This window comes from Sitophilus oryzae, unplaced genomic scaffold, assembly GCF_002938485.1.
Source record: "Sitophilus oryzae breed Bouriz unplaced genomic scaffold, Soryzae_2.0 scaffold_467_pilon_pilon, whole genome shotgun sequence".
NCBI classification, from domain to species: Eukaryota; Metazoa; Arthropoda; class Insecta; order Coleoptera; family Curculionidae; genus Sitophilus; species Sitophilus oryzae.
The window spans coordinates 2,508,841-2,534,214 of record NW_022147048.1 but is presented as its reverse complement, the minus strand read 5'-3'; the positions used below and the strand labels follow the sequence as shown (position 1 = coordinate 2,534,214).

At 33.6% G+C, this 25,374-nt stretch overlaps 3 protein-coding genes across 4 annotated transcripts; 2 read left to right on the top strand and 1 right to left on the bottom strand.

The window, feature by feature from the left end:
- Nucleotides 1-374: 374 nt before the first annotated feature.
- On the top strand, nt 375-1,394 carry LOC115886094 (autophagy protein 12-like). Its single transcript, XM_030905144.1, has 2 exons — nt 375-1,058; nt 1,116-1,394. Exons 1-2 carry the CDS (start codon nt 807-809, stop codon nt 1,236-1,238), a joined length of 375 nt encoding a protein of 124 aa, XP_030761004.1. The 5' UTR covers nt 375-806; the 3' UTR covers nt 1,239-1,394.
- LOC115886084 (rab proteins geranylgeranyltransferase component A 1) lies at nt 1,254-7,801 on the bottom strand. 2 transcript variants are annotated; one of them, XM_030905130.1, is made up of 8 exons: nt 7,511-7,801; nt 7,393-7,459; nt 7,006-7,336; nt 6,722-6,947; nt 6,445-6,667; nt 2,822-3,153; nt 2,520-2,764; nt 1,254-1,542 (listed from the first exon to the last, which is right to left on the bottom strand). In XM_030905130.1, exons 1-8 carry the CDS (start codon nt 7,557-7,559, stop codon nt 1,405-1,407), a joined length of 1,611 nt encoding a protein of 536 aa, XP_030760990.1. In that variant the 5' UTR covers nt 7,560-7,801; the 3' UTR covers nt 1,254-1,404. The 2 variants fall into 2 exon arrangements, with proteins under 2 accessions (XP_030760990.1, XP_030760989.1); XM_030905129.1 differs by having other exon boundaries at nt 6,445-6,947.
- A 55-nt stretch (nt 7,802-7,856) lies between these two features.
- On the top strand, nt 7,857-11,560 carry LOC115886089 (galactosylgalactosylxylosylprotein 3-beta-glucuronosyltransferase I). The gene is made up of 5 exons (XM_030905139.1): nt 7,857-8,058; nt 8,407-8,445; nt 8,503-8,846; nt 10,811-10,957; nt 11,015-11,560. The coding sequence occupies exons 1-5, from the start codon at nt 7,950-7,952 to the stop codon at nt 11,378-11,380; spliced, it is 1,005 nt and encodes a 334-aa protein (XP_030760999.1). The 5' UTR covers nt 7,857-7,949; the 3' UTR covers nt 11,381-11,560.
- The last annotated feature ends 13,814 nt before the right edge of the window (nt 11,561-25,374 follow it).

Sequence of the window (25,374 nt, the reverse complement as noted above, 5' to 3'; positions counted from 1 at the left end):
AATTTAATTTAAATACATTATGTGTTTTCTAAAGCTTGAACTTATTATAACCTCACCTCAAACCTTTGATATTTACATTACATACATAAACTACACCCCTAACATAAACTACATTAACTACATGTAATGTAGTTAATGTAGTTTTTAAAAGTAAAGTAACATGTAGTTGTTTTCCGAACCCTGGAGTCACCATCCTATAATATGTGTAATAATTCACACCACCAACTACCAACCCTGTCAACTGAAATGCATATGCAATGCAGTTTTCTTTTCTATGGCTTGCGCCACAGATTATGCTATGGCTAAACTATATATCCATGATCCATGGGCTGATATCACCAAATATCGCATATCACAGCTGATATAACCTACAAACTACAAACTACAATTTTTTGTTGACAGTTGTGACTGGTTTTTGGTTTTTGATCAACATATCAACGAAGATTTATTTATATATTTTTTTTCTGACAGTGATTAAATATATTATAGTAAAATAATTTCATTATCGTAGAATATTATTTTTGTAAGGGAAATTCAAAGGGGCAGGGGGTTAACGTTAAAGTTGATCCCTTAGGGGTCTTTCATTTTTTTTTTGTGCCAATTCAAAATGATCACAGATTCTGGGTGGTGTAAAACGAAATTGAATTAATTTTTCAATATTACCAAGAACTTTGCTAGACAAACCATCAAGCATTTGAAGTATCCACTCAACCGTAACTCCTTAATTTTGATTTAGGATTATATGTAGAGAGAGAGCTAGCCTTCAATATTTAGTCAAATTGCGAAAATACATTTATAATATTAAAATGAGTCAAGTCGAAGAGAACTCGGACATTAAGGAAGTCCAAAATACTCTCCAATTGATGAATCTCAATACAGAAGGTGAATCAACAAATCTGTTGAAAACAGAAAAACAAAAAGTAGACATTTTACTAAAACCCACAGGAAATGCTCCAATTATGAAAAAGAAAAAATGGACAGTTGATAGTGACAAACCAATTGGATGGATTATCGAATTTATTAAGAAATATTTGAAATTAGAAGTTAATGAAAAACTTGTAAGATTGCTATCGGTTGTTATGGTACTGTTTAATATAATAGTACATCTTTTTCAGTTCCTTTATGTTAATCAGAGCTTTGCACCATCCCCAGATCAAATAGTGCGAAACTTATACGATTGTTATAATAGTGAAGGCACATTAGTTTTACACTACTGCAATACACAAGCTTGGGGATAATTCAAAAAATTTGAGTTAAATATATTGATTCTAAACCTTTATATTTGTCTTATATATTTAATGCATAATTTAATAACTTATTAATATATAAATATTTGTAGTAAAGAATGAATATTGTATAATAATATAAGTATAACTTGCTTGATCATACTTATATATTATTTTTTTATTTTGGGGGCGTCTCAGAAATACATACATCATTTAATTTACTTTGTTCTTCTTCTCCAAAAATAATTTCATCTGGGTCTGGGGCCCGCGGTAAAAATTCTATATCTGGATATATTCTCTGAAAAATGTCTTTCGCCTAAAAGATCAGTTAGAACATAATTTATTGAATATTAATATACCGTGCTGGCAACTATTACTTTTGGGTCGGAACTTACATGTGTGGAAGTAAATCGCATAGGGATCTTATTAAGTCGGAGTGAGAGAAATGCGACGGTGCGCTATTGCGGTGTTGCCGGTACATATTTCGCTATCAGGTAAAGTAAAATCACGATCGCAAACCGTTTATTTTTAAACGACTTTTTGTTCAAAAAGATAACTAGATAAAATCATTAGGTAGGTTTCTGAGCATTTGAAATGGAATTATAAGGTTATCGTTAGGGTGTCCATTTTTTTATAACGACAAAACGTCAGTAATCGCGATAATTTAAAAAATCAACTTTTTAACACATAACACGCCATAAGAACCACTTAGATGGGTATTGATTTTTTTTTATTTATAAATATTTTCACATACTGTCTGCGAAGAAAATGTAGCAGAAATGTTAAGAAAGTTTTTGAAAAACTGCAATCAATTGTTTTTAATAGATTTTGAGATATCGATTCATTTTGAATTCAGAGTTCTAATAGCGCGACTACTGTCAAACAAACTCCAACTCAGTTCCACTTATTGTTACCAAAAATGCAAGTGTTTCTAAACACTTAAAAATTTTCAAGCTCTGAGGAAAATTACAAAGTCTCGTTAATAAATAAAGTATCGCGAGACGTAATTAAATCGTGAAGCTGAACGCATGATGTACACCTTTCCCTAGAACGTTAGGTACTGACAGAAGTACTGATTGGGTCGACCGGTGTACTGCGACAAATCTGCTAGATCCCCTTCTACGTCTCTTAGTAATGTGCGCAGTTTCTCGGTTTATTTCGTGCGTTTGGCAACGTGTTTACTGTTCTCTCTTTGTTCAATACATTATAAACGCTTTGTACTCTTCTTATATATCGGAAATCTCGGCCCAAGACTAACCTTTGCCAGCCCTTAGTAGATATTGCTATCATTACTTTTTTAACTGTATAGTCATAATCCAAATCTAGATCTGGACCATCACATAAATGAACGTTTAAATGGTCATTATCGTTTAACTTCAAATCGCTGGTATTGGGTATTGAAAAGTAACAAGCCCATAACATATTTGGTTTTCCATCTACTTGTAAATGGGTATAATTACTTTCAAATAAATTTGCCACAACATGTTTAAAATCATCTTTCGGGTTTGACTGTTGCTTTGTTATTAAATGTACTAAATCTAAAAAAAAATATTCCTTTAGAAAAACAAAAAACTATCAAATTAGATTTCTCTAACAAAAATTTTGAGGACAAGTGCCTGTAAGGTGTCCCATTTCAATAAGTGTAACACTGTTTCCTTTGTCTTCAGGTGGATATATTAGGAGTGTTAGATGTTCCTGTTCGCTTGGCATTATAGATCTGTTTGTTATAAGAACAGCTCTAGATATATAATCTGTAACTTTCAAGTTATTTACCAATTCTACAGGAGCTTTTTCAATATTCAAAACAAAATGTTCTGCTTTAATTTCTTGAGAACCATTCAGCAGGGAAGTTACCCTGTTGTTGTCTAACTTTAATCCCGCTATTGGTTGATTCAATGCAAAAATTCCACCAAACACTGCACTGAGCCTGTAAAAGAAACAGATAATAATCTGCTAAATTGTACAGGGTGACGCACCTCATTCGCCTCGGTTGATTATACGAAAACGGAAAGAAAAACGCTTGATTAACACATTATTATATTCTCTCTTTGTGGAGTTGTATATATGTCTCTATATCTAATATATTTCTTACTAAGAACTAACAATGTGTCCAATCTGTCTTTACATTCAAGTTTTTATCTTTTTGTATATTCAGCTTGAATTTATATTTTGTCTTCATAGAACAAGTGTAAAAAAGAGTTAAGAAACCATTCAGGCATATTTAAATATCTCAAAAACCAAAGCTTTTAAACATATTAAACGCTTATAATAAATGCCTTATTTTATGTCGAAAAATCTAAAAATTAAATAAAATACCGGGTGTTCCATAAGAAAAAATATAACTTTGGTATGGATCTTAGTTCTGACATACCCTGTATTTTTCAAAATAATTTTAGATGATGTACCTTCCCACATATACCCATAAAATATTTTGTTTCTACATCTTTCCGTTTTTTCTCGTATAATCAACCGAGGCGAATGAGGTGCGCCAACCTGTATATGTCGTAGTCTCATAGTGTATTCCGGCTTTTCATGGAAAGCCTAGTCACTTAATGAAAAAAACTAACCTAATAACATAACTAGTGTGATAACTAGACTGCTAACCTAACCGACGCGACGCTTCATGAAGTGACCTAGGATCTTCATGAAAAGACGGAATACACTATGTGACTATAATATAGGTATAACGGGTGTTGCATCGTCGAGCGGGACATAGGAAGTCCCATGTAAATTTTAATGGGGTCAATTATTGGCTTCCCTAATTATTTTAGAGAATAATTCTATTTCGGTTTATTGAAGAGCACTAAAACCCACATTCAAAAGAATAACTTTAGATATTTTTGATTAGCCCGTTTACGAGTTATCGCCGATTTCTTTTTAAATATTTCTCCTTTCTTATGGCCCTGTATTTACTTATGAGCACCAGTCAAGGTAAAAGATAACTGTCAGCTGAAGTTATCATTTCAGAAATGTATCTATTTAGTGCTTTATTATTATTATTAAAATCTCATACCTATACATCGAAAATATTAGTCATGAATTACACTACCGAAGAAAAAGTATTGATGATTAAATGGTATTATCAAGGAAATGGTTGTTTTATGGTGCGTGGAAGAGAACGATGGAAAGATCAGCACAAGGAAACTTGAGGATGAAATAGGAATAGATCACACTACAGCGTTTCGAATTTTGAAACGACATAAATACTATTCCTTCAAATATGAAAAGCACCAAGAGCTACGAGATGTGGACGAAATACGGCGGCAGACGTTTTGTTTTGATATGATGCAATGTTCAAAATTATCGATATTGGAACAAAGAAAACCAACACAGGTTTGTCGAAACAAGGACGCAATATCCACAGAAAGTAAATGTTTGGGCAGGGATATTCGGACACAATATTATCGGGCCATTATTTCTTACGCGATATTTAAATGCAGAATATTATTTGGAACTACTCGAAAATCATATTTTACCTGCTTTACATGATGCCGCACTGTGGTCAATTTTTAAAAATTAACAGGAAAATATTAAAAAATCTGATGAGGCTAAGCGGCGTCAAAAACTCCATAAGTAGGCTTTGAAATAGTTGCTAAGAACATTTCATTAACAAATATGTCAAAGGTCGTTGCGAATTTACTGTTATTTTGATTGAAAATGTAGTATAGTTGACAAACTAAACTAAATAATCTTGTTATTTGCACATGAATAAAGTTTTTAATTTGGGTATTCCGTGCAAAAAGTTATATGTCATTAATACTATCTAAAATGGAAAGAGCAATTGTTGGTGGTAAGTTTTTTGACATTAATGTTCTTCTGTTGAGTATTAAATATGAGTAAATAAGTTTGATATGGTTAGATTTTTTTAAATTATTAGAATATACATTTTTTAATGAACTAGCAGAAACAAGTCTTATGAGGTTTCAGTTTTAAATAAAGTTAAGTTGATAGTTAAACCATTAGACAACTTTACCAAACCTACAAATTTACTGTCCTAGTCCGTCTGTTAAGTCCAGGCCATTTTTTAGGACGTATTGCCCAGATTAAACGCTTGGAGGTTGTTGACTTTTTAAAAGCAACTGTTAGCAAAATCTGTAAGATCCATAGTATTATTCTTAGAATATGATAATTTTTAAATATCTAACATATGTAAATGATCGCGACCAAAATCTAATTAAAATAAAAAATAACGAAACTTTTCCAAGTTTTTAATTATTATACACCCTGTATACGACCTGTTCTTATTAATTATATTATTAATGTAATTTTATGATACCTAACATATAAAATCAGAAATAGTTATTAATCAAAGTTAAGTAATTTTCACTAATATTTTTTTCCAGCTAATTTGACAAAATTGACCACAGTGTGCCGCTAGGGAAAATCAGGAAGTTTGGTACCAAATGGATGCACATAGCACCCTGGCTGTTCGGGAATATTTAGACAATAGTTTTAACGGAAACGTTATTGGCCTAAATCATATAGTAAATTGGCCAGCAAGGTCTCCTGATATTTCGCCAAATGATTTCTTTCTCAGGGGCCATTTAAAAAACAGGATATACAAGGATAAAAAAATACCCAAATCTAGACGAGTTAAAAAATGCTATTTCTGCCGAATGCAATAGAATTTCAGTTTATCAACTAGCGAATGTAAGAAGAGAATTTTATGATCGCCTCGGTTATTGTCTAGCAGTCGATGGAGGAATATTTGAACATCTTAAATCCTAAAGTTCTAACAATTTAATAGTACCTAAATTAATAAGTTATTGAATATTGTAATAATACTATAATTAACCTTGTAATTGATTACTTTATTTTACTTTAATTCATATTAATTTGTATTTATAAATACGTTTTTAAGATTTCCGATGTAGGAATGAATTTTCAATAATAATAAAGCACTAAATAGATAAATTTCTGAAATGACAACTTCATTTGACAGTTATCTTTTACCTTGACTGGTGCTCATAAGTAAATACAGGGCCATAAGAAAGGAGAAATATTTAAAAAGAAATCGGCGATAACTCGAAAACGGGCTAATCAAAAATATCTAAAGTTATTCTTTTGAATATGGGTTTTAGTGCTCTTCAATAAACCTAAATAGAATCATTCTCTAAAATAATTAGGGAAGTCAATAATTGACTCTATTAAAATTTACATGGGATTTCCTATGTCCCGCTCGACGATGCAACACCCGGTATATATAACCATAGTTAACCTGCAGAACGCCTGGGTTGTTTCGCCACTACCATACATTGAAAATAAGAAAGGAGTTTTACCAAACCTTCCTAAACTATTTAAAAACCTTTTTGTATTTGCCATTCCATCTATACAGGACGTAGAATCAGTGCCTTGGGAAATGGCATAAAGCACAAAATGAATAAGATTTGTTGTTAATTTTTTACTTTTCAAAAACTCCAGAAATGTTTTATCTTTGCTATCTAAAAAATAAGAATTGTACCATTGTAAATTACCCCATAGAATAGTATATTTACCGGTTGTATTATCATTTTTATCCACTAGTGATAATAATTTCATAAGTATACGTTTTTCAATAACTGACACCTTATTATTAGCAAATACATCTGATCTTGAGCAAGGTACTGCTTCTATCTGGTTATTTAACCATGTTAAAATTCTACTAACGCTTTTGTACTCTGCATATCGTGCAATATTGGAGGAAATTAACAATTCTATAAAATCACCTCTTGCAAAATGTAGCTAAGAAATAAAAAAATATATTTAATGCAAGATCTCTTTAAAAGGAATAGTTGCCTACCTTTGGCATTAAGTCAATATTAAATTTCCTTGAATTGTTAAGTATTTCTTCACGTAAAAAAACGGAATTCTCATTATTCTCTTCTAACTTCAAGGAATCATTAATTACACTTTCTATTTGACGATTTTTAGAATCATCATTCTTACAATAAATACCAATTTTTTCAGGAACATGCCATTCAGCAGAAAAATTTCTTATATTAAAAGAATCATTATTAAAGTTTAAAAGATCTGAGCTGTTTTCTGTATGCTTTTTAATATTATTTGAAAATGTACAGTTATGAAGGGATTTGAAATTAAAAGAAGCCCATTGTTCCCCATAATAATCATTACTAAAAATTAAAATGTTCTTTGATATAATTTGAAGGCTCTAATCAAATGTCCTTACCTATCAATATGTAAAACACTTTTTCCGATACGACTCGCAGCCGCTGATATAATTGATTCAGTTAAACCTAGAATATAGATATATTATACCTGTATGTTCCTGTAATGTAATATATTACCGGTTCCCACAACAATTAGATCAAATTCAGAAGGCAGTTCATTATCCATCGTATACAAATATAAAAAAAATCAACTATAAAATTCACTCGAACACTCTAAAGCAGTTTAATTATTAACATTCGTATTGTAAACACCCTAATACAAGAAGATAAAGAGACAAAATAAATTATTTGTATTTAAAATTTACGCTTGTTTACTCTTTTATACGCTCTTTTACAAATTTTTGACAATCAGCTGTTTACAAGAATTGCCTGTTCGTCATCTGTCAGATCCTTCTTGCGTTGTTGCCAAATGGGTAAATAATTCCTGTGAAAAGGTTTAAAATTCATCAGAGTGATAGATTAGCCCTCGATAGATAACAAGTCTTTAATCCATAATCTTAATCTTTATTGACATCTAAATTGAAAGCAACGTAAATTTTTAGTATTTGCTTTTCAAATGGTTTACGTTATGATTAATACGATGTTTCATATACTGAAAGCTAGAAGAATGTTCCATAAACGCTATTTAGTTTTAATTATTCTTTTGTTAGTTCTGCTCAATATAGGTAAAATGTTTAAACAGTAAATTTAATGAATATGTTTCAAGCAATGGGGTTTCAAGGGAGTTTTTTATTCTTGAATTTTTCTCTTCAATATCCTTTTTTACTAATATTTTATACGCAATTAACATAGTGATTAGTGATCAAATGTTTCGGGAGTTTGGCGTATTTTGGTAGCAACGTTGCTTGATTTTTATTCAGGTCAAGTTGTTCAATGTCATTGTCATTCTTTCTTTAATTTGAAATGTTTTATAATTTATTTAAGTAATATAGCGTTTCCTATGGACCGATCTCAGAATTTTAACAATAATATGAAAGCTAAAAAGTTTACTTTTTATCTTTTGATATTTTTAGCACTCTTGGTAATTTGGAAACTGTCAGTAATAGAGTCTGGTAAAAATTCGGTTCAAGATAAAAATATTTGGAAAGTGGTCATTATTTTACTTTCAGGTATCGACAAATTGCAAATTCTGAAAGAATCTCTGGAATTACATAAAGATAAATTGCAATTAACAGAACAGCAAGTTTTACTATTGCAACAATTAGAGGCAGAAAAACATCATCAAAATAGACCTATTATTTACTGTATAACGCCGACGTATTGGAGATATGTACAAAGAGCCGAGTTGACACGTATATCACAAACGCTTAAGTTGATCCAAAATATTCACTGGATTGTCATCGAAGATGCTGCAAAAAAAAGCGATATAGTACGTAACGTAATTTCAGAATCAAAACTTATTGCTACTCATTTGGTAGCACAAACAGCTTCATTTGAGAAATTTAAGGATAAGGTAAATAATATAGTTTTATAATTAAAATGCGAAATTAATATACCATAAAAAAACCTGTGTCAAGTTACCATAGAACTGCAATTTGATGAATTTTTGTATGTAGTGATCTTTTAGCATTTCTAAAAGTGGCCCTACACGCAGCAATTTTATCTGCATGCTAAATTGTACAGTTCAGATCTTAGGACCAAATCAATAGCGTTCTTTTTACATTACTCGTTCAGGTTTTATAAAAGATATTTTTGTTAGTCTATAATCTAGTACAGTTCCCTTTAAATCTGTGGTCTGTGCAGTTAAAAATATTCTGCATGTTGAAAAATCGCAGATCTCATCTCTTTGATGAGATCTGCTGTAGTTTTTTAAATAAACCAATAAAATTGCATAAAATCAATGATGATGAATTTTTTTATCTATGGATATACAAGGTGCCCCAATATTCTGTGGACATAGAACTACTACCTACTAGAATTCGCGAAGTTTGGTTTCGTCATCATTTTTGGCGCCATATTGGTTTTCACGTATTTCCTGAGGGTGCAGCCACACTATCCTAAAAACGGCGTATCGGCGTAACGGCGTAATGACCTTGAATAGATTTCCAGTAATTCTATTGGCTGAAACATTCATCTGTCAGAAATTTTATTATATTTATTTTATAATTTACGCCGTTTTTAGGATAGTGTGGCTGCACCCTGAGTTGATCCATAGATGTAAACATTTAAGATGCTATCGCTATTAGTAGGGAGCTATTAGGGAGTTTTCGTTGCTTTAAAAAAATTCAACGGTACGGTTAACGGATACGTAACCATAACCGCTATTTTGACAGATAAAAAAACAGTTTTCCGACTTTCGGTTCATCGGTTCGGAGCCGACATACGATACGATAACCGAAAACTGACAGCTGAGCACAGCCCGTAGCGTAGTGTTTTGATTTTTGGTTTTTGTTATGTTGTTTGATTTGAAAGTGCTTTATATGACTTTATTGGGTATCGCTATATAGGATGGACAATTTAATTTTATTGGACTCTAGTGATGAATCGGATTTGGAGGATGCTATGCTGTTGGAAGGGTTTGAAAACAACATCGAATATCGAGCAGAACTTTATGGGGAGTTCAACCTAGAAATATTATCTGACCAAGAGTGCAAAGCTAACTTCCGCTTTGAAAAAAAAGACATTCCTCGATTAGTTGAAGCACTAAGAATTCCCAACGAGTTTAACACAGATAAAATAAATAATCAAAACATAAACAAAATAGAATGAGGTTAGGTTAGATCTGTATTTTTCAATGTTGTGTTTCTACTGCGCTAGTGTGCATGCGTACCGTTATGTTAACGGCTTTGGCTAACGTCCGTAAAATATCGGCAGCTAGCGGTTACGATATACGATAATCGAAATTGAAATGTCAAAGTTGTCAATTAGCGTTAACCGGAATTGCAATTTGTAAGCAACGAAAACTCCCTATTGTATTCATGTTAGCGTTACACCGTTATCGTTAAATTTGGCTTTTGCACTAACTACAATTAAGATAGTACAATATACAAAATAAAGTTACATAAACCCCAGTGAATTTCCGCACAGTATATGTAAATATTTAGTTTATCAATGAAAAAAAATATTATTAATTTTATCAAATTTTAATTAATTAATTATACCTATAACTATACACATATACAAACTATATATATAACTACTATATACCTATACAAAAGCGCTTTGTTTGTCCGTTGGCATCAAACTTCAAAAAATAAACACATTTTTTAACATATATTAAGAACCGTTATTCCAATTTGAATCAGATTTAGGGTGACTATGTTTTGTTAAGCGCTTTAATATTTGTCTTTTACAAAAATCAAGAGAAGTATGGGAAAGGTGAAATTTACCCCCACACCTATATAAATTTTAGTAGAAATATTTTCAAACTCAATTACAATCGAAAGTTTGTTGTTGATTATTAGTTCCTTATTTCAGAATCCTAAGGCAAAGAGACATCGAGGAGTCGAACAAAGAAATGCAGCTCTAAATTGGCTTAGAGATAATCTAGTTTTAGGAAAAGACAAAGGTGTTGTATATTTTATGGACGATGATAATACTTACAACATTAAGCTTTTTGATGAAGTACGTTTTTCGATTTAAGGAGATAAGTTTGTCTATTTCTAATATTTGCAATTTTAGATGGCAAAGATTAAAAAAGTTGGAGTATGGCCAGTGGGATTAGTGGGCGGATTGAATGCTGAAACTCCAATAGTGGACAGAACGACTGGTAAAGTAACAGGTTATCGAAGCGGATGGTTGCCTAACAGACCGTTTGCCATTGATATGGCCGGATTTGCAATAAGTTTAGACCTAATATTATCTATTAAAAATGCCAATTTCTCGTATGAAATGGCAAAGGGTATGCAGGAAAGTGAATTTTTGTCATTTTTTACTACTAAGGAAGAATTAGAACCACTAGCTGACCAGTGCACTAAAGTGTATGTGTGGCATACTAGAACAGAGAAACCGAAAGTTAGTGGTATAATACCTGGTTTAGAAGTATAGGTAAATTTTTTTTATTAAGAAAAATCCTTGAAATCTGACAATATTGACAGAAAACTGTGTACGAAATAAAACTAGGTTGAATTATATCTTCTTAACACTTTTGCAGCTGAATACCCAAGTAGCATTTTGACAACTTGCGACCACATGTTTACTAAACACAACGTTGGATTAGTTACAAAAAATAGTTAGCTCCCTACCTTGGGTATTGAAATAAATTTAAACGTTTTTATAACGTTGTGCCGACGTTGGTCTAGTACTCAGCAAAGTAGAAGCTTCTGCGACGTCGAATAAACGTTGTCTTGTAACCTTTTTTGCTTAAGTGATCTTTAGGTGATTCGGACAACGTAGTTACAACGTTGGACAATATAGAGTTTTCCGACGTAAGTTTCAGGACCTATTCCAACGTTATGCAAACGTCGTCTGTTTTACTAATTACAACGTTGTTTAGATTTCCTTATTCTTACGTTGGTAGGACGTCGAGTCACTACCTTTTTGCAACTGTATTGAACCATAACCTTAAATCTTAAATTTTCACTTCATTGTTCTGTTCAGTCAGTGCTGTTTTTGTTTTTTTATAAAAAAAAACTTAATTAAATTGGGACATAAGAAAGGTACATATAAAACTAAATTTAAATATACATCGATATGCATAGAGAAGCTGAATAAATTAGCCAAAGAAAACAAAGTCCTCCTACACTGGGTGCCTGCTCACCAAGGGATAGAAGGCAATGAAAAAGCAAATAATCTAGCTAGGAAAGGAGCGAACACTCCACTAACTGGACCAGAACCGTTCTGCTTTCCAAGTGGTAACCAACTCAAGGCGGAACTCAAGAACTTGGAAGATTCCATCCGCAACCTGGAATGGAAATCTTGCAATGGTCTAGGACACTCGAAGAAGTTTCTGAGGGCTTATGATCAAGAAAAATCACAGATCTTCCTGGGTCTGAGTAAGAACAATCTTCGGATTGTCACGGGGTTTTAACAGGACACTGTCTCCTCAATGAACACCTCAGTAGATTGAAACTAAGAAGAAACGGCGAATGCAGATTCTGTGGGGAAGATGGTGAAACACCAGTACACCTCATCACTGAGTGCGCGAGACGACAACCATTCGTGCCATGAATTTTGGTACGACTGATATTGGAGATGGAGAACTACCCTCTATAAAACCGTCCCAGATACTGGCTTTTGTCAAAGCCCTGGGACTGTATTATGAGTTATGATTCAAGAAAGGGGGACACAATGGATCTGTAAGGTCGAAGTGATTAACCCCCCTCCCACTCATTCTAAATTCTAAAAAAATTCTAAATTCTACATCGATATATATTACCGATAGTTTATCCACTCCCTCGTTTATTTAGATTATAGAGGGCGGCACAAGCTAGACTCTAGGATGACTAAATTAGACAATCTTGCGACTAGTATACTACCTGTTAAGGCCGAACTGCGACTTTAGTAGTCCAGTATGCGACTACTCGAACTACTCCATCTTAATCTCCAAAACAACAAAGTGAAAGCCGCCATGTTGTTAAATAAGAAAATGTTTCGTTCCTAAAATTTTTGAATACATTAACTTGAAATGTTTGACCCTAAAAAAAACGCGGAAACAATTTTTTCGACTGCGAATAAATTATTCTCATTTTACTAAAAAAAATTCAAGAAAATTTTTAAAACTTCTTTAATTTTAAGACCCATGAGTATTTTTCTAAGTAGAATCAATACATTTATCAATAAATTTGTTTGCGTTTAACTTTTTTGCCTTGGGTAACAAGTTACAGAGTCGGTTAAAGTGTTTCAATAATTATGATCTTCAAACATCCTCCACACTTAAATACTTTTGTTTTGTTTTCCTTCACTGCCATCTGACATATGTTTCTAACTAAATCATAAAAATAATATGTTTACTATAATTATCCCAAATTAGGATAAAACGCGACTTAACGCCATATTAGTTTTGTATTTCTGTGAATTAGGATTTTAAACAACGTTGCAGTTTGTACTAAATTAGGCTTCTAGCCAACGTCGGTATCCAACGTCGTTTCGACCCAAAAATTATTCTCCAAACTAGTGCAGACTAGGGTTGGCACGAGGTTGTCCCGACGTTGCGCCCCGACGTTTGGTCGCGTGACACAACGTTGTCCCGACGTCCAAATGCTGCTTGGGTAGTAAAATGGTATAATACTATGCTTATTTTAGCATAAATGGAAGTTATATACTGTATGATCTGAAAAAATGGATCAATTAGGCTTGTATATGACGAGAGAGATTGGTGACATTCCCTATATATTACATATAAAATAACAGCGATTTTTAATTTCGAGCCTACTCTGACCGCCCTTTAGTACCCTGCTGGTCATCGAATTTATGTGGTCTGGATTTTAATGAGTGTGAGTAGTGTGACGGAGAATAATATAAATGACCGGTTGAGAGACAGAGAGACAAAATCAAAAGCGACATACAGTGTTGCCGGTTTTTTACGTTTGTAGGAAAATGTGTGTAGAAAAATATAAGCTATTTTAAAAACTTTCAAGTATACTACTGAAAATCGAAACTAAATATAATCTATTACAGCTGTAGTAAAATGAGTAACTAATAGTGAAAAATAAAGTTCATCCAACCCTAAAAGCGACATTTTTCGTAAACGCCTACTTGTACGGTTTGAAATTTTGATGCAAAATCCGGCAATACCGCTTAGATGAAATGTGTCGACCCAATTTTTATCTCTTTTTAATACATTTGATTTTCCATTAAGCTGTCTACATCACTGTCTTTACATATTAAAATCCAAACCGCACAGTTTCGATGACCAAATCGGTATATATTTTGAAATACTCATGTTAAGTATAAAATAGCCCATTTTGCCAAATGTTGATTATTGAGGTAAGCTTAAATTGCCGATATAGATTTTTTCTCAGCTATATCTTCATCTTATAGATCGATGATTTTCAGTAGTCAGATTTCTGGTTTGAATTTTTTTTATTACCGTCCATACGTTCTTAAATTTGCTACAGTGCATATTGCAAATATATAAAATACTAAACTGAGTATCTATAGTGTTTAGGAGTGCAAACAATACATCAATATCTCAATATTACGCCAGGGCGTTAGCAAAAATAGGGGAAGTTTTGCAATCAAGCTGATTTATTCACAGATGATAATACTCATTAATAGTACTCTGTAAAAAAAGTTACACCTCCTAGAGCGCTTGCTTCCTCCGCCATGTTGAATTAAAGATGGCGTCTGATCCTATTCTTTAAAAAAATCGTAACTTTCTTATTTATAAACCGATTTTCGTCAAGTAAAAATTATTATCTTTGTTTTGGACTACAGAATGAAATAAAAATATAAAACTATTTTGACAGATTGTTTTTCTGTCAAAAATAAAAAAAGGAAAAATATTAAAAGAAATCGACTTGCTTTTCTTCAATTTTTTTTGAACTGTACTTCGTAGCAAAAAAGGTTAAAGAATATGCGCTTTTTTGTTGTGATTTTGAAAGAATCCTTGAGTTTGTGATAGGTTAAGTAGTGCGGGAGATATATACTCTGTTTTTTTTCTCAGGTAAGATTTCGACAGACGATGACAGAAAAAAAGCAGATGACTTCCATACCAATCCATTTATTTCACAAAAAAAGTTTCTAATATTTTTTAAGGTATCTATGGACGGTTAATAAGTAAATACGTCATGCGTCGTCTCTTGTTGTTTTTAACCAGTTTTATTGGTTTATTTCAAAAACGACAGATCATATTTCAATATTATTGGTTTGACGCAACGATGAACGACAAACGGACTCCGATGCGTATGAACTCGACTTAAGATTTTTGAGAGTTGTCAAACTCTTGCCAAATTATAGGTTATAATTTTGTGTCAAATAGAAATGATAAATATTTTGCATTTTGGACTGTGTTGTTACTTGTATTTCGTGTTTTTTAAAATTAAGTGGAGGAAAACTTGAGGGAAAATTAAGTATTGACCCAGACAATAGTTTACAGTTAATATTCGGTGCCCAGTGACCGCCAAAAAAACAGTTTGCTGGGAAAAGCTCATTGCCACTGGCAAACCACCCCCACTCAAGTGGATCTAACTCGTTTCCTCTCCAGCTTTGTACCTGTAAATATACTCTAAAAACGTGTTGATTACTGGAGGCTTCTGTAGGAGGAAGATTTGCCAAATCAAAATTAGATCCCAAACAAAAATTTAATATAAGTTTTTGCCCAACTTCACTTAAAGTAGCGTTATTCATATTCGCTGCATTGAAACTTTTTATCAAATCAAACATTTCAGGACTGTTTTTTTAACACGTCAAATATTCTTTTTTTTTACCCATTTTATATGGGTACGAAGTAGTGCCGCATCCTGTAAATGCATGAATGCATAGAAGATTTTCGCGAATTTGTTCCGAGATCAAGCTTTGTATTTTAAAAATATTTAAAAATTTATCAAGAGCTTTACTCGTGCTGGGTGCCCAAACATATAGCTGGTTGTTAGACTTTTTTGCTAAGGAAAGTAACATTACAGATTAGGTATCCTATAAGTATACAGATAAAAATCTTGTCCCTAATTCGTGGTACGAAAATTGTTTTTTATGACGATGAGCAAGCGAGTAAATTTTCTTCTGCGCAAAAATAAACTCCCGTTTAAACAGCGTAATAACTGGGCCGGTCACAAGGCCGGTCAGGCGCTGTGCACAATTTTAGAGGCAATAAGTGGGCGTGCTTATTGCCTCAATAAGTGAAAGGCACACAGGGCGACATCGCATTACTACCCCTCAGCAAGATCATTTTTTACAATTAAATGCTCGACGCCGACCGACTCTTACAGCACCAGAGCTTAGTTTAATTCTCCAGGAAACACATAATGTAACCTTTAGTCCTGACATTGTTCGCTATAGATTAAGATAGGTCAACTTAAGAAGCAGACGCCCCTGGAGAGCTCAACCCTTAACGAGAGGAAATCGAGAGGTACGATATTTGTGGACTCAAGATCATGTTCAGTGGTTGAATGAACAATGGGCCAATGTTCTCTTCACGCTTGGCATTCATCCGGATTCGAGAAGGCTTAGGGTATGGAGAGAACCAGGAAATCTTATTCGGCTGGATCATGTTCAGGAAGTGCACCCTTATCAAGGTGGAACAGTTATGGTGTGGGGAGAAGTCCAGTTAGGCCGTTAGGCCGATCTCGTTTTTCTTGAAAGGCTTCTAACAAGAATCATATATCGTGATTTAATTCTTAAGCCTGTCGTGTTACCATATGCCTATGATTTTGGGAGAAACTTCATTCTCATGCATGACAATGCACGGCCTCATACAGCCAGAGTGGTAAGTGAGTTTATCAATGCTCATCAATTAAACATCTTACTTTGGCCGGCACAATCTCCTGACCTCAACCCCATCGAGCACGTATGGGACACATTAAGTAAAAATTGTTTTATCTTTTTTTTTAATTCACAGTTTAGAATAAAAAAAATGTGTGTATTTTTTTGAGTTCAATAAAAATCAAGGTAAATTTGAAAAATCCGGTAAATTTCGCATTTTTATTTCCAATACGTCCTGTAAACTATTTGTTTATTTTAATTTTATTATATCAGATATGCAAATAATCAAATTACTGACGATGGTTGGATAAAATTGTAATATCCCTAGACTTTTCCGGTATGTGTAGCTTCTCTTCCTCCTTAATATGGAGTTTGTTTGAGGTAAATCGGTTAAAAAATAAGAAAGTTACAGTATTTAAAAAAAAATATTGTGTCGGCCATCAATTTAATTCAACATGGCGGAAAAAGCAAGCCTCCTAGAAGGTGTAACTTTTTTACAGAGTACTATTATTGATGGGTACTATCATCTTTGAAAAAATTAGCTTGATTGCAAAAACTTCTCCTAAAGGCCATTATTTCACCTAACTGCCCTGGCCTATATCAAAACATCGATATTTTTCATTCATGTTCTTTTATTGTAAACTATCAATGTATTGATATTTTTCTAACGATGTTCTACAGCGATGTTTTCGCAGAAACAAATATTATAATATATTTATGTTATATTATATTAGTCCAGCGATAGGATATATTTAAATTCAACAAAAAAAAACAAAAAAAATACTAATGTCATATAATCTATCGCTGAACAAAGCCATACTTTCAACTTAGCCGAGTTTGTAAAGATAGCATTATCATATCATAGTTTAGGAAAGTATTAGATATTTTTTGAATCGCGAATTGCGGCTTAGTTTGGCTTAGCTTTGTTTTAATAAATTGATAATCTGATTTAGTTTCAAGTATTAAATTTTGAATAATCTATAATATACATGCTTCTGAGAAGTTGATTTCCGTAAAGACAATGTAAAAAAAGCCGAATAAGCTAAAAACTGTTGCATCCTTCATTTAAACGTACTAAAAGATAGAATACGCTTACAAGCATTGAAAGTTTTGTCCGCATAATAAAAAAATGAGAAAGAAAGCAGTACGGTGGCGGGCGGGGGGACCCTCTGATACAGAGGGTTCTCCATTCTGGACCCGTGCCGGCCGGTGTTAAAAATTGAGGTAAGGGACCAAGGGCCTTTAGGGCCAATGGCCGAAAGTTGCAGGGGAGCCCTAATTGAAGGAAAATCTTTGATTTTTCACGGTCGTAAGTCCTGAAGAACTTTTTCGAGTGTCTTAGACCGTTGGAAGGCTCCCATTCTAGGTTAAAGGCCGGCTACACGTACAAGCTTGACCACGAGCTTACCTGCACAAACCTGTTTGTATCGGGAACTCGCTGTGTGTAGACGGTAAAACGGTAGCACGCAGAAACCAACAAGTGCGGCCTGCGTAAACGTCGCGCTAATGAATGAATCCCGCACCAAAATCTCAATCCCGTAAACCCGCGGGATTAAAGCAATCAATCCCGCGGATCCGCAAAATTGCGGGATTGTAAACAATAAATGGCTCTTCTTTTCTCTCTCCGATTTTGGGATGCGGTTTGGACCAGGTTTTAGACGCATCTATTATGATTAAGATGCTATGTGGTTTTCGAAAATATATTTAGCGAATTCTCGTATACAGTCTTTTATAATACTGTATAAATTTGGTCAAGAATTTTTTCTACCGAAAATTTATAATTTTTGAAAATCGAAATTTTAACTATGTACGACTAATCTGTATTGAAATTAGAAAAAAGAATTTGCTGTTTTTTTTTTAATTTTTTGTTTTAAGGAAAATACGAGTTTTTTCGGAAAATATGCATTTATAGTCATACATTTGGTTCTAAATGGTACAAAAGGCATTGTACATTTTGCATAGGCCCAAAATATACTGATATAGCGTGTATCTTAAACTAGCTGAACAGAAATTTGGACCGATGTATACAGGGTGTTCAAAAAATATATTTAAATAATTTATCTACTTATTTTATAAATAAAAATATTATTCTGATGTTGAAGGTTTTTATTTTCGATTTGTTTTAGTAAATCTGCTTTTAGATAAATATCTATATCTATATCAATGATTTTTTGGCATATGCAGAATGTACAAAGCTTTTTGTACCATTTAGGACCATCGTATGACTAAAATTGCATATTTTTCGAAAAAACGTCGTGTTTTCCTTAAAACAAAAAAAAACCGATCAAATTATTTTCTTCTAATTTCAATACAGATTAGTCGTACTTGGTAAAAATTTCGATTTTTTAAAAACTGTAAATTTGCGGTAAAAAAGATGCTTGACGAAATTTTCACGCTCTTATAAAACACCCTGTATACGAGAATTCGCTAAATATATTTTCGAAAATCACATAGTATCTTTATCACAATAGATGCCTCTAAAACATGGTCCAAACCGCATCCCAAAATCTTTTTAGTTCAAGAGATATTCAACTTTAAATTTACCCTAAAATTTTGCTTGTCCCGATAATTATGTCCGGCAGTTTATTTGACGAAATTGTCGACAAGTACTAGTTAAACGCTTTTCTTCACTTACGCGCGCCAGAAAGAAATCTAATAACTAACCTGTTTGTTTCACTTATATTTAATGGCCAAGTCGTAAGGGGAATCCCCTGGTGTCGATCCCGCACGGTAAATCCCGCAAATTTGATCCCGCGGAATCACAGAAGGATCCCGCATTTGCGGGATTGCATTCCCTAGTCGCGATACTAAAGATTTTAGTTTGCGCAAACCAGTTTGTGCGGTGATATCATATGTGTAGACGGTATCAGCGAGTTTAAGGTACAGTTTTGTGACTTTTATGGGTTTTGTGTTATTAGTTATCAACTCTTAGAAAATGTCTGGTATTCGTACTTATTCCAATAAGGAGTTTATGACGAGTTTTATTGAAATATATTGATCGCTGCCATGTCTATGGAAGATAAAATTGAAAGATTATTCCGATAGAAACAGAAAAAATGAAGCGTACAAGAAAATGGTTTTCTATTTAAGTCAGTTTTTACTCCATTTCGATCTATATCGTTTATTTTGCTGTTTTTTCTTTAACAATAAGCAATAAAAAACAATAATTCGTCACTTGACATTTCCACCAACGGAACCACAAATTCAGAATAAAAATAATGATGAATGTACGCTCTTACTTGCATCGTGTGGACACCGCACAGTGTTCCTTCTAGTTTGAGCAAACTGTACCGTGCAGGCAAGTCGCTGTCGTGTAGCCGCCGCTTTACGGATGGAGTCTTCCAGGTTCTTCAGTCCCGCTTTAAGTTGGTTTCCGCTTGGAAAGCAGAACGGTTCTGGGCCAGTTAGTGGAGTGTTACTTTTTTTGCTAGATCGTTTGCTTTTTCCTTGGGGAACGGGCACCCAGAGTAGGATGACTTTATTTTCTTCCCTAATTTGTTCAGCTTCTTCGAATCTTATGACGAACCATTTGTGGAATTAATAGAATTAATTAGAGTTGGGTGTTCGAACTTTTGGTGTTAAACAGCAAAATAAACACTAATTCACTACAATACACCAAAACACTTTCCTTTTACACCGGACGCGCGTTTCGCTAAATTATCACCAAATGATTAAAACGAAACGCGATAAATGATTTTTTTGAGGGTTCACGCCGTGTACATTTTTTAGCAATCGCCACTGCATGTACGGTATGTTTATAAATCTAGCTAATAATGGCGATGTAGTTATATTTTATTTTTCACTGTCTTCTAACGCTAGTTTCACGATTAGCTGATTTAACTGTTTAATTATTGGTGGATAAGATTAGGATTATAAGTAGTCTATATAGGTACGTTTTTAAATATTTTTTTTTATTGTTATATTTAAAATATAGTTGAAATCTATGACAGTAGAGTGCATATTTCCTTACATTTCTTTTAAAGTAATGGTGCGAGTCTGTTATTTCAGTAGACTATTAAAGCACGGCCAAAAACGTATACATACGTAAACTTGTCGTTTGATATATGCGCTCGGGTAGTGGAAAATTTACTTGTGATTACGGACGTTCAAATAACTGCTTACAATACCTGCTACTTATTAGTGTAACAGGCGATGGATTGAAACTAAATGAATTTCGAACCAAAGTCACAATACGCTGAACGGCATTGTGACTGAAAAAAAACCTTGGATTTGCTTGAATTTTCTACTTTGATCGGTAGTATTAATTTCTTTTAAAACAATTTTATTGTGTCACATTTTATCTTATTTATAAATTACTTCCTGGGTAGGGTAATTACCCTCATTATCCCTCCCGTATATGCGCCGCTGATCTGATCGAATTGAATAAAGCAATTAATTCTAGAATTTTCTGCTATCTCACTTTCGAAAAATTTGAAGTCGTTCTTAAGAAAATAAATAAAAACAAAAAAGCCCAGAATAAAAATCCGCACTTTATTTTTAATACGTCACACCTAGCATGTTGAAAAGCGGCAACATGGCCGGGCCACCATGCTGACCCACCACCACCTCCACACAAGGCCATTCAACCTTTTCCAATATGGCGGAGATAGAAGTGCTTTATTTGGCGCGTATTTTAAAACCTGTTTTATTTCCAAATAGACATTTTTCACACAAATGTCGGGTTAGATTACGTAATATTTCACTAATTTTTTATTATACAGGGAGTCTAAAGCTCTCCACATAAGTATGGAATTTTTTGTATTATTACTTTTATGAAAACATCAGTTAGTTACTTTTTATAAAAAGGTCTGCTTTCTCAGAAAATGGAAAAAAGGTAATGTTAACTTGAGGGAGCATATATAGGGTGTTCAAAATCATCGAAAAAAGAAATAACCTGAAATATATGACAGAAAATAGCAATATATACTAAATATTCAATGGCAAACACTTACCTACCATAGTTTAGAATTTACTGCACGTTTGATAAATATATGCCGTATGATCGAAAAAAAACGGCGTCCAGTTGGCTTGGAAATGACGATCGATAATATTTCCCTTATAATTTTACATATAAAATGACAGCATTTTACACATTTCATAGCCATCGTTGACGCCGTTTTTATTCGATCATACGGTACTATTATGGAGAGTATAGGAAGTTACTTGTCTTAGTAAAAGCCTTGATAAATGCTCTTGGAATTATAAACTATGTTTTGCAGCATTACACAAATGGGAATAAATTTAAACTATAATAGGTGAGGATAACTAAAAAATATAATGTGTTTCAAGATTTTATATAGAAAAAAAACTAAATACCTTTTTGGGGGTTCGTAAGTAAAACTTACGCTTAGCTTAGTTTTCAATATGTGATGTGATCTTTTTGATGTAAAAAGCTTGATTATTCTTCCAATATTTTACTTATAGTGAGGTAAGTGTAAGCGGTAGCCATAACTACATCCTCACTAGGGTGTAATATATTGATAAATACTTCTAGCTCTTACCTCAAAATAATTAATAATAGAGGAGTACGACAAGCACAAAAGTTTGAAGTTCCCTATGTGGAATGTCTGGTTTGGATTTTTATTACACTGTTATTTTATCACAATTTTCTGATCACATCATGCACTGAACACTAAGAACTAAACAAACGTGTTGCAGACGCACAACAAACTAGAGATAATTAATTATTTCTGGTATGCAATCGGAACGAGAAACCACTACCGGCTTTTCAGGTTAAAGGTAAACAATTTAATAATGCCCTGCCTTCGCCGCCATATTTTCCTTGCCCATATCATGTTGATTGGCCTTGAGTTGAGGTGGTGCTGGTCAAATCAAATCGCAATGTTGCCAGTTGTTGGCTGGCGCACGACCACGGTTCTGCAATGTGATTGGGCGTATTTTTCATACGTCATCAATTGGCACTTTAAAATTATTTCAAATTAAAGCAATTTTGAGGGCCTATAAAAAAATTATTCAATGTCATGGAACTATTTTTTTTTAGATAAATATACTGAAAATAGTCTTCTATTTCAGATTTTGTCCTTGAATTGGGTATTTTATTTTTTTGTGAAAGAGCCCATTACGGAAATATCTACTATATATACTAACGTTACCTAAGTCTTGTTACATGACAACGCAATCACAGCGGTATCGTAAGGTCCTGACGTCTCAAGAGTTACATGTAAATTTTCTGCCATACCTTAACTGTCTAGTGATCTATGCCAGCTGCTGTTTATAGATCATACTTTGAATATTATATCAAATGTTTATTCCGGATTGTTTAATACTGTATACTGTAAATTATTCCGTTAAAAGTTTCGTTACACTAGAAATTTTGTCAGGTAACTATATAGACAGCGGCTGGGAAGTGAAATGAGGCCAGTAGCGCGGGCCAGTCAACGGGTCTCCTATCATCTCTGTTCAGGGAGGTATCTAGACTATAATTCGAGATATGGCGATTGCGTCAGAATATGTTTAATCAGAAAAGACATGCGGATCCATTATGTAAATATATTAGAGGACTTTATAATTTATTGTCTTGAACGGAGATGGTTGAATGCTGGATCAAATAAAGATGGATAATTATGTTTTATATCTTGTCGAGTTGACGACTGACGCCGGTAACGTTAGGGTCGTTAGGACATAGTGTTCTGATATGCAATCTTAGTTTACACTTTTTTTTCTCTACAGTTTAAAAAACTGTAAAGGTCTATTAAAAATATGATTATATTATTCTACTTTTATCATTTGTAGGCTGTGATATTTTTACTATTTATTCTATACATATGTAATATAAGAAATGGTAGTGTTAGGTTAGGTTAAGTTAGGTTATAACCTTTTTTATTTTTTCAGTCAAAAAAACGAGATTTGGTATGTTAGTATATGACATAAAGTACGTCTGCCGGATCTGTGTCTATGAAAGGAATGCGGACAAAAAACATTTAAATAAATAGCAATATATTTTATACGTCGACTTGACGAGTACGTCACCGCAAATCGCTCCGCCCACTCATTTTATTGGCTACATGCAAATTTGTCGAATTTTTATTGATGGGACGCGTCGTCTAATTTTTAACGAAAAACATCGAGAGAATATCGTTTCCCCTCTCACGGATACCCCGTAGCTACAGAACGGACAGACGTACTGTAAATTAGGATTGATTGACGTATTCAATTGTTTTCGGTCACCAGAAATGGAACCCTCGGTATTTTTTACTTTATTCGATAGAAAATGACACTCTGAATATAATAGAAAAATAATAATATTTCCAAATAATGCTAATGGTTCGTTAGCATATGTGGAAAAAGCATTTTTTGCGCATAATTTGGCACCACACATTTGGCATTTCGTGTCAAATCGCCGTTACATTTATGACCATGGCATTCTAAAGTGAAATGTAAAATTCTATTTTTTTAAATTGAAAAGGTTATCTATACAGATTGTTAACTGGACAGTTACTTATTAGGGAACAGAATGTGGCAACACTGCCTACATTCCAAATGAGTACTAAGCTAAGCTGCCGACTCGTCCTATCTCGTGGTCTCTCGACGAGCGGGCCGAGGTTGCCATATTTCAACTATAAAGCTCTTGCCGCGAGTAATAAACAAATTAACAACCTGTATACAGGGTGTCCCAGGCTGAGCGTGCATTAGAAGTTTCTAGAGAACTACAATATCTAGATCGGAGATTTTTTGCACATTATTGTTTCACAACGAGATCTATCGATTAAAAATATTTTCAATATGGCGGCACTTCCGGAGATACCGGAAGTTGACAGCAATTTTCTTATTTTAACTCTTTTAATGGGTATCCCCATTTTTATTACATAGTTAAATTCTCTTTAAAATTTTATGAATTCTGATATTAAACGCTCTATATCTAATATTAACTGTTTTTGAGGCAAAAAAATATATAAAATTTTTGAAGGAAAAAAACAGCCTGTCAATATGTATTTTGATATTTGCCTGTTTTTAATAATATCGCTTAATAAAAAAATCGTATTTTAAAATTCAGTCTAGAGTACCATAGTTTAGAGGTGTGTAGTTCGTGAACGAACTAGTTCCAATGAACTATTCCGACCCCGGAATGAAAGGAACTAGTTCATGGTTTCTCAAAGGACTAGTTCCTCAGGACCTATTCCGGGATCCAGACTGTGTCCGATATAGAATAATATGGTAGGCAGTAGTGGGGATTGCCAGACATACGTTATCGGATCCGGACCTAGAGGAACTAAACTAAATAAAAGACTAGTTTACGTACGAACGGATCGGGCCAGCGCGATCGATGCTACGCAGGAGTGGGGAGTGCCAGCCTTATGCCGTTTGTTATCGGATCCGGACCTAAAGGAACTAGAGGAACTAAATAAAAGACTAGTTTACGTATGGATCAGCCAGCGCGATTGATGCTAGGCAGGCGTGAGGCGTGCGAGCCGTATGTTATCGGATCCGGACATAGAGGAACTATTAAGACTAGTTCACGGGAATCTATTCAGTCGGCAGATCCGAGATATGATACAAGGCGACGACGATGATTCGGCCTTGTCTATTGCCGCAGCCGGCGCGGCGTAATTACCACAGAAAATTATCGTGGATACTGTTTTTGATTTTTAGTTTTACACGTCTCGTTATATCTCCGTACATTATAAAAATTATACAGATCATACTGTGAATAGTTCTGACTG